This window comes from Pundamilia nyererei, unplaced genomic scaffold, assembly GCF_000239375.1.
Source record: "Pundamilia nyererei isolate P.nyererei 1_Seehausen unplaced genomic scaffold, PunNye1.0 scaffold00274, whole genome shotgun sequence".
In the NCBI taxonomy this organism is placed as follows: domain Eukaryota; kingdom Metazoa; phylum Chordata; class Actinopteri; order Cichliformes; family Cichlidae; genus Pundamilia; species Pundamilia nyererei.
The window spans coordinates 61046-71078 of record NW_005187675.1 but is presented as its reverse complement, the minus strand read 5'-3'; the positions used below and the strand labels follow the sequence as shown (position 1 = coordinate 71078).

The 10033-nt window shown below is 38.5% G+C and overlaps 1 protein-coding gene across 3 annotated transcripts in view; it reads left to right on the top strand.

The window, feature by feature from the left end:
• The window catches only part of sntg2 (syntrophin, gamma 2), a 101227-nt gene that overhangs the window by 59225 nt on the left and 31969 nt on the right, over positions 1-10033 (top strand). For all 3 annotated transcript variants that reach the window (XM_013915229.1, XM_005750431.1, XM_005750430.1), the window contains exons 10-12: positions 3066-3195; positions 4889-4927; positions 6040-6156. In XM_013915229.1, coding sequence (XP_013770683.1) covers positions 3066-3195; positions 4889-4927; positions 6040-6156 — 286 coding nt within the window. The remainder of the gene's footprint in view (positions 1-3065; positions 3196-4888; positions 4928-6039; positions 6157-10033) is intronic.

The following is a 10033-nucleotide window of genomic DNA, read 5'->3' as shown; positions in this document are numbered from 1 at the left end:
GAGTTAACGATAAAAACGATAACAAAATAACGCTGAAAACCGATAAAAACCCTGAAAACCATACATTTCACATCTGAGCCTCAACTCTCGCGGCCCGGTACCAAACGACTCACGGACCGGTACCGGTCTGAGGCCCGGGGGTTGGGGACCGCTGCACTAGACCACCGTCTTACCCATGCAACACTGTAATGCACACGCCTGACACTGAGTACATAACCTTGTCTTTATCACATCACCAACATTAGTAGACTAAACATATTGCAAAACTACTATTAAACAAATGGATGGGCTCCAGTTGTTCAGTGAAAGTAAATCCAGCAGAAAATACATGCACCAAGTTAAAATTTTCATATATTTTTAAGCACCGTAGCTCAAGCTCAATTCCAAAGAGATGAATGTGTTCCCAGTATACTTTCAACTCTGTTATATGCTCACCGTTTGTGCAATTTACACTTTTAATATAGGGGCACACCAGCGAAAAGTAAGGCTACTGTTAACTAGATAAAATTGCCATGGATTTCATGCCTGCACGCTACCAAGAAAATGACTATGTAGCCAAATGACCACTAAACATATTGACTGGTAGTTGTGGGAATTAAACTGGGACAAAAATGGGGGGTTTAATTTCGTGAAAATCACAACTTTAATTAAAGGAATATTATATTGCACTTTAATGATTCAAGCTGGGTGTTTGATCAGTGTCATGGATTCAAAGTTGCACTCACATCTATGCATTTCTTGGTAAGAAATCAAAAGCAAACAAGTTTCTCTCATTCATTATGCCGAGAATGAAATGCCCCAAAGCCTGCTCATTTCCCTGCTTCACTAATCAGTAGCCATGGCACATTTCCCCTCTCTCTGCCACTTGTACTATATTGAAACTAATGGCTTGATTCCCCCAAAAACAGCTTCTTCCTGTATATTCTTCGTGTGTTATCCTGCGTGTTTACTGGGTGATATGTCCATGCTCTGTCTCAGTGGATTTATTACTGCCTAGTCAGCAGGCAAGACACAATAATTTGTGCCGCTGGGAATGGCGCAGATGTATGAAAAAACGCACTCTCCCTAGATCCCATCTCTCAGCAAGGATTTTTTTGTTCTGCTCAGTGAAGGTGGAAGGGCTTTAGCAGCTCCTCCTGACAGCGCTGTTCTCCCTACATTGAGCCGCCAGCTGTCCGTTCCTTTGATTAAGCTCTGCATTTTCAACTCCTCATTCACTGCCTTTTCTCTCTCGTATCTGCCCTTGTGCTGCATGGCCTCTAAAGTTTTACGTCATTTGAAAGAGATCTAATTGATATACCGTTTTATTTATTTATTTTTAAGGTGAGCTCATCAGCTGCTCATTTATCCATGCAGTACTCACTGAAATGCAACTAGATGCATTTGGCAATGCTTGCTCGAAAAACAAAGACTTTCTGAATATCCATTAGTGATGCTTCACAGTTACACAAACCACAACACAAGGCAAATTTGGGTCAGGCACTGGGACAGAAAGAATTTGCACCCTTGTTAAATCAAAAAAACCGACATTCCAGTCCAGCCAAAATCACCCCTGGAGAGTCACTGGGTCAGTACACAGGCAGCGGAACATACGATTTTAACAAGCCTGTTGCAGATACAGTATAACAGTCATGCTCAGAGGATTTGTTAGGAATGCTGACTTTGTATAATCTAACCTCGAGTAGCTGCTCTGTCTGTGCGTGAGGATGGAGTGTTTGGTTTAGGAGCTGCCTTAGAAGATTTGCCTCTTCACACTGTGCGTTGGAAGCATTTTATTGTTTCTGTGTTTATCAGCCTTCATCTCACGTACCTTAACAGCATCATACTGCTGCTGCTCAACACTTCTCAAAAATTCAGGTTTTTTTCCCCTTCTTTCTAATGTTGTAGATTCTCCACTGCAGTGCCTAAAATTGCTTAACCATCTCATATAACCGTTTTTCCATGGCAACCATCTCCGAAGCTAAAAGTATCAGCATCGTACGAATGCACTGAAATTAAGTGTCAAAGCTTTGCATTCTGCTGATGAGCGTGATTCGCCTCAGATGACCTCATCAGAACCCCATCAACAGAGAAACTTAATTGTATTTGTAAAAGAATGCCCTTGACTGCAAACCACTCCAAAGTAACAAAAGAGGTTTTAAATACAGGCCTAAATAAAGGAAAGGAAATGAAGGGACACGTGAAGCAAATTTTTACTGTTAATATTCTCACTTTACTCTGTAAATGGTTTGTGATTGGTGGCTTTCTCAACCTTAACTGCAGTATGTTACATTTTCACATCTATTAGCTGGTTGGCCGTCATGCCGGGTGCTCTCTTCATCCTCTGGAGTATATTTGGGTTGGGTAGCTGGTAATCTGTCCAGTAGACCAATTCCACAGCGGTCATTTGACAGAAAACCTGAGCCCTAATAATAATAATTATCATGATTAGTATTATGATTATTATTACTGTCAACACTCTTATCTCGTAAGGGCTGCTGTGAATAAAGCACATAAATATGAATCTACAGTTAGCTTGACTGATTTGGCAGAAGCAATGGGAAAATGGCACAAAGTTACCGCTCCTAGCTAAGAAATAGCTGGGAATAAAATTTCTAACAAAATGAGGAAAAAAGTATTTTAAAAAAAGAAGTCCGTTTTAGCAAAGTTTACAATGAAAATGGGTGATGGTCCTGGTGTTTGAATTTTACCTATGGAGAGAGCCAGATTGGTACTTTGTGCCCATCTCCAGAAGGTTGTTTGTCCTCTGGGCAGCTTTCTCTTAGCGGACCTCTCACCTTTTCATATTGTAGCAGCTAGTAGCAGTTTCTTTAAACATGTCCATAAAAAGATAGCTGCTGCTTGCGTCACTCATTGGTTTTGAAGCTTTAACCTGAACATTACAGTCATCAACATTTTATTAAAGTTGGGCGTTTTTACATAGGAGCCATCAGATGATAACCCTCCACTACATGTAATAATGCATCTATTAAGGCTTACAGACTATAAATTCACAGTTTGACGACTCAAGCTTCACTTGTTCAGTATCAGCATTGATCCTCTCGTCTCTGTCTTTACTCTACCAGGTTCAACTGTTTTGAAGTTTTTGCCTTGGATGGAGCCAGCACCAATATTCTTCAATTTTGCACTGCAGCAGAAAGCACAGACTGGCTCCAAGCAATATCCACAAATATCAATGACTTGACGCAGGAGAATGTAAGTGCATTTCTAAACATTAGAGGCTTGGTTGGATCTTCCTCTGAGTGTGTACTAAAAATGAAGGTGAAAAGAGTGATTCGAATGCTCTCGTGTTTCCATAAAGTTTAAAATGAATGATTTACACATGCACATTAATAGTTTCACAACGGGAGGAAGGAAGGAATCACAAAACTTGACAAAATTCAGGTTGTGAATTATTTTCCACTTTTGATCTGCTCAGTAATAAAAGAACCCTTGAAACTGTTTTGCCCACAGTTGTTCCCCCCATCACACATTAACGTAGTTTTAATAGACCCTTCCTGGCAAGCACTCATTGACTCACAGTGGCACCTCTCCCCCTCTACTGACAAAAAAAAAAAAAAAAAAGATGCTCTTCGATACCTAATTAATGGCTGCTAAGTAGTCATTCGGCGCGTGCTCTGCTCGCTCTCATTTCCTCCTATTTCACTTTGATTATCACGCTGATGATGCGAATAGTTTTTGGTGAGGATGAAGACTTACTGTAAGCCCGTGCTCATCGATGGCACAGCTGCCTTTTTTAAAAAGTGTGATTAATTCATGCCTGCATTCACCTAATTACGGACGTGCAGCGTGATTGCTAAATGGCCAATCAGGATGTAATTGTGTTCCCACCTTGGGAGAGAGCGGAACTTTTGTTTTAATGACCTACAACCTTTAAATAGACTCTTTAACACTCTTGGGGTCCGTCGCAGACATGGTGGAAGACTATATGATGCTCTTTGATGTTCTTTTAGAGGAAATAGAGAAAAAAATATAAATATTTGGGCAGCAGCTTGCTGATATCTAATAATATGAAGATTTCAGGTGACGGTGAACTTTTCGAATGTAGCTCAGGTGGAACAAGCAAGTCGCGAGCCCCATGCTGATTGTGATATGCTGACACACCAGGTGTGCTTTCAGTGTGAAAATGCTTTGCTCTGGTTTGCAGCATTTTTCCTGCTGAGTGATAACCTCTGTGGCACATTTGGAAAATGCTTCTCTTTTTCTGGACCTATATTTTCTGAAGGTGGGCTTTAATTGACATGCACTGTCATCCAATGACTTTAAAATGGGTCTGCTATTTTGTGGATTGGTGGGGAGCCAACATGTCACTCCAGAGAGGCGTTTTTTCATTTTCCTTTATTTCACTGATTTCATTTAGTGTGTCCATGAATTTATTAGATTCATTTGCAGGAAAGCATGTTTCCCAGGCAGTGCTGCCAACTTTAGATGTTTTTATTACCTCATTAATACGTTATAATACATTTATATTTGCTACTTAATTTACGTTTTTTTTTTGCTTTCCTGAGCAGTTTGTGTGGTGTGGTGGTGTTCACTGCCCCGCTAGAGAAGGCTACTGCCTTCATGTAGTTCCATGGGGCTACATGGACTTTAACAGTGTTTACGATGGCCATATGTGTCACAATAACATTTATATTAAAAGACTAAATGAGTCACTTAACCTGTGGTTTTAACAAACAAGCTGATTTGTTTATTTATAATAAGTTCTGTAGCATTTAAGTGGTTAGACCTTAGCTTCTCTTGACACGCAGAATGTAAATAGACATTTAAAACTGGTTAGAGTTTGTAAAAATGCACAAAAGCTTTTTAACTCTTTGATTCAAAGCTATTAAGGGTTCAGAATGTTTTTATGTAATATGAAATGTTTAATTTCTGTTTCTTTTAATAGATAAAGATCATCAACAAGTACTGCTCTTCAGATGATCAAGTATGTCATTATTTGCCTAACTTGACACAAACACATCATTTTTGTATCTTTTTGAGAACAGGTGCTTAATTGCCAGAAGACCAACAGGCCAATTAAATTCCTTCTGACAGCACACCTTCAGACCACGAAAGAGGCGAAAATCAAACTGAAAATGCCGTCCCACTGCTTGGACGACACTATCAATGTGTATCCCTGCTCTATGAGCAGAAACCTGACATGTGTGAAACAGCCTGTTGAAGTTAACTCAAATATTTTCCACTGACCATATTCTGGGTGTGAATATCTATTTTAGTCTCTAAAGCAGAGGTCTCAACTGCAGACTGCAATGTTTTAGAAACGGCACTTCTAGCCGTTACATTCATCTCACTTAACACTCGTGCAAAGCTCCTTTTGAACGGCCATAACAGCGTTTCTAGTTATTGCCGTGTTTTGTTTTTTTTTTTTATTGTTGTCAAGTTTTCAATTTAGTTACTACTGGTGAGCACATTCCTAGGAGTATACCAATGTATCCCATGTTGGCAGTAACTTTATACACATGTCTATTTAAGTTTTTTGTGAGAAATGTTATAAATGTGTATGAAATGGCATCGTCTGCATACGACTGCAGCTCTGTGCAAAATCATCAGGGCAATATGAAAAATTTCAATTCAATTTGTCAGGGGAAAAAAAAAGTAGAACTTGCTCACTCAAAACTTTACTGCAGGATGCTTTAGATAGAACGTATTGTCAGCAAACAGTCAAGGCCCGAACTTAGAAATCACTGGACGTTGTTAACCACAGGATACGGGAGTGTAGCTGATAAGCAGTGCTTGGGATTTTCTCTGCTTTCCTCTGCTTAGATGAGACTTCCAAGTCAATCTGGAGTAGATAAAAGGAAATTGTTGCAGTGCAGCTGAGACTGCAGAACTGTAAAAGTATCGTTTTAAATGGATGTTTTCTGAGCTGCGTCATTGGGTCCCCTGCCATTCACTTACTTTGTCAGTGCACTGTAGACCATTCTTTTCCATTTTCTTAGTAAGAACATATTTTTCATTGTGTGTGTCTTTTTGTGTATTATCCATTTATTTATTTCAAATCAAATAATGAAAATGTATCCTTCTGAATCTCTGCAGATTGTTCACATGGGCTGGGCATGTGAATGCCCCGAGGGTAGCGCTCCCGGTCGATCTTCAACATTTAAGTTCCTGGCACTGCGAGGACCATATTTTTATATCTTCAAAAGTCCGCCGGTAATTTGTTTTTTCAATTTTCCTATTCAATATGGAGAGGAAATTGGTACATTTCTGTGGTGGGTCAGAAACCTGACTAGAGGTGGGCAGGTTTATAAATCATTTCTTCTAAAGTGAATCATAAACAAAATACATTTCTACAGCTGGCTTTTAGAAAGGAGGGGTTGTGGTATGGTGCATATGTTTGGTGTGGTACTGGATACATGTAATTAGCAAAGGCAACAGATTAAAAAATAAAAACTCTCGGTCCTCATGTTCTCAGTAGATGAAAAGCCTGAAGTTTTGAAACATAAGAAAACAATTTGCCCTCATTTTGTGTTTAATATTGTTGTGAGACCTCTGTGTCATCGTGTAATGTTGATACTTACAGAATCTTTTTTTTACAATAAACATGTAATATCAGAATAACAGAAATGACAGTGTTTATAGTGCAATTCCTCTAGTGGTTTATATCGGAGGTACAGAATGGAGCATGCGACCTTTTATTCTGTCCTTCTCTGTACCAGAAGTTCTGTTCACTCGTTGGTATAAAAACCACTGGACACTAAAGTGTCTTTTGTCCTCCTTATATAATTTAGAAAGTGTTTCTGGTTAATCACAGTTATTCAGTGGTTTTTCTCCCGAGGTAGTGTGTGCACATTAATTGTGAGTTAAGTTTTCTTGGCCTTCCTGCTGGACTGTGTCTTTGTTACCCTTTACACAACTGTACACAGGAGAAGCTAATGTTCTCTTTGATGGTTCGTTAGTGTAGCAAACTTTGGTGTGCATGTATTTGCTCTGTTTAAATTCAGATTGTCAGAGACTTTTGATCTTTTCTTAGCTGCAGTTTGAGAATAGAATCCAAGCGTTTCCTGACCATTTTATGAGGCGGCACGAAATAATAATAATGACTATTGATGACAGTGGCTGCAGGTGAACAAATACAGTGCAGCATTTCTTCATAAATATTTTCATTTCAAATTGCTCATTATTGTGAAAGAGAAGAAATACTGTAAGAGGGGGGAAAACATTTTGTAAAAAGCTTGTTTTAAGTCAGAAAGAAAATTCTCTTGCTTGAACAAGTTGCAGCAAATTAAAGTTTTTCCAGGCTTGAAGTGTGCCAGGCAGGCACCTGTAAGTGCAAACGTCCCGAAAGGAACTCCAGATATTGCAAGCCTTAGGTCTGCTCACATCTAGTTATTACAAATACTGGATAACATTTCAAACCCAGCAGACCAAAATAATATGAAGGGTCTTACAAGAGGGCGACCCCCATCACCAAGATCTGCAAAAGCAGATCTCGTATCTAATCTTGTGAAGCCATCTTACACTTCCTGAGAAAACAGCATGCGTGTTACCCAAAAGTGCAAAAAAAAAACCAAAACCCCCCAAAAAAACATCTCATGCATGTTGAGTGCTGCTCTTTTATGATTGGTGAGGACCATTCCACATGGAAAATGCAGTGGTGAGTGAGAAAACAGTTATGATAAAAGCAGGTGGAGCAGCTTCAAGCTGAATAGCAAAGCAAATATAGAAAAATAATTATATTCAAGAGCAGATAAAACTGTAGATTCCTCAAAGATCTTACATCTCGTAAAAAAAAAAAGTGTGTTCTCAAAAACCAGTTTTAGACCGTTTTTCCTTGGTGGGTGTTCCACATTAACATTTAAAAATGAGTATAGCATTCAGCTGGGCTCCTAATAATATATATTAACAGTTTAAATGTTACAGCCATGAAGAAATTTGGATATGAATAGTGGGCTGAAGATTCTCTGGTGACTTTATTAATAGAATGCACCAGGTTTTATTTTAGTTTAGAGTTTAGTTTAATTAGAGATGTGTGAAATGTATCAAAAGCAGGCTGTAGATTTGCAAAGAAGATGTTAAGGAAAGAGGTAGTCACATATAAAAGTAGCACCATCTGTGTTAACTTTAGTTTTTGGTGCCAGAGATAAATTTTATGGTGAATAAAAAAGGTCCAAGACTGGATTCCCTGCTGAACACCTGTGCAAACTACAAGGACATCTGGGCTGAAGTCTCTGGACTTTGGAGTACAAATTAAACATGGCATGTTAATCTGCACTGACTGAGCAAAGCTTTTCTAGTAGAGTGTCACGATACTGAATTAAATGCTTTTGAGAAATCCACAGAATAAAACAAAGAACCTTTAAGATGGTTATTAGTCTTTATATACGCTTACCTACTGCAATTAACTTAAAAATGAGCTATAAGTAGAGCAGTTAGCCCAGCACAGAGGCAAAACAGGGAGAGGTCCAGTTTAAACTGACAACTTTACGACATATCTTATATCCGCTTATCAATCCAAAAAAAAAGAAGAAGAAAACATTAGAACATATAGAATTAAAGATTTTATGGTTTTAAAATATCTTCGAATAAAATTAAATGATAATTGAAAGAATGGAAATCAGATTTAGCTTTTCTAATAAGTACAAGACAGTTTTTTCTTAGTAGCTGAAACTTTGCAGATAGAAGATTGTTAGATATTCAAAATCAGTCTGTTCTGCAATGAGAGCATTGTGGAGGAGAACCAAGGATTATACACAGATATATTCTGAAAATTTTAAGGCGGCATGATTAAGTACATATTAAAATTTGTGACGTGATGAAAGGTAGGTCATGATTGGAAACGTTTTCAATTTAATTGAGGTCAGAGTGCTGCTGTTCCTTAAAAAAATAAATCTTTTCATTAAGATATTTAAAATTCAGTTTATTTATAAAATGTAGCAGGTTGTTAGTCTGAAGGTCAAACATTTTTCTGTCACATGTAGTTGGGCACTGGTAGCTGATGTATCCAGAAGAAATTGCACCAGTGGGTTATTTAAGTGGGTTATTTGTTCAAATATGATCTATCATGGTTGATCTAAAAGGAATGCATTTATTTGGACATGTAAGGCTACAAATCAATTATTATATAATAATCTCTTGTAATGTTGTTGTAATGTAGCAGAACGTTTAGAGAGCAAATCTAAATTCAAGTCACACTCAATAACTTCCTCAGAACTAACATGTAATGGCAATACTTCGGCAGTCTCTGACAGGGCTGAACTGCTTGCAGCAGGGAGATGATGAACTCCAGTAACAGTAAAATGTGCACTACCTCCAGGGGAGTCAATAACAATATATTCAGTAGTCTGGTAGCGAAGCAACATTAACAAGGCAAGCCTCTGTGTAGAGCCTTTGACACAGTCATACTGCACCTTGTTGTTTTCCTGTCAATGCCAAAGACATGTAGTAATCCAAATTTATGTCCACATGATTGACCTGGTTAGGCAAGTTTCAGTAAGGACAAAAATTCTCTTATGTCAACAAAATGCAATTTTTGGAATTGTAAGGGGCTTCTTATGTTTAGATGTAATATAGCTCACTGAACTGTACTGAGAGGTCATTTCAGCGGAGATGTGTTCGCTCTCTCGGGAGGCTGTGTATTGATCATTGAAAGATTATTTAATTTAACTATAGATAAGGTGGGTCAGAAGCTAGAGCGGATCAGGGTAGATGAGGATTCCTCCATTCTGCATGTCAAAGTATCCTTGAGCAAGGTCCTGGATCTATCAGAGTCGTGACTGGGTGAATGAGGCTTGTAGTAAAAAGTACTGTTAAACTAGGAAAAGTGCTAAACAAGTACCAGTCCACTCATCTGGATTAATAACTACCTAACAGCATTTCACTTCAGTAATTTTGCAGGAACACTCATATCAGTTGCCTTTCTTCTGATATGCAGCCTTCTTCAGTGGCCAGCTGTATGGACAGTATGAGTCCTGCTAGCTTCCTTTTATTCCCCTTTTCCCGCCAACTGGTACTCAGCTGTATGAGACACTTTTCATATTTACAGCTAAATCAACAAGTAGGTCTGAGAGACTATTACCTGACCATGAGA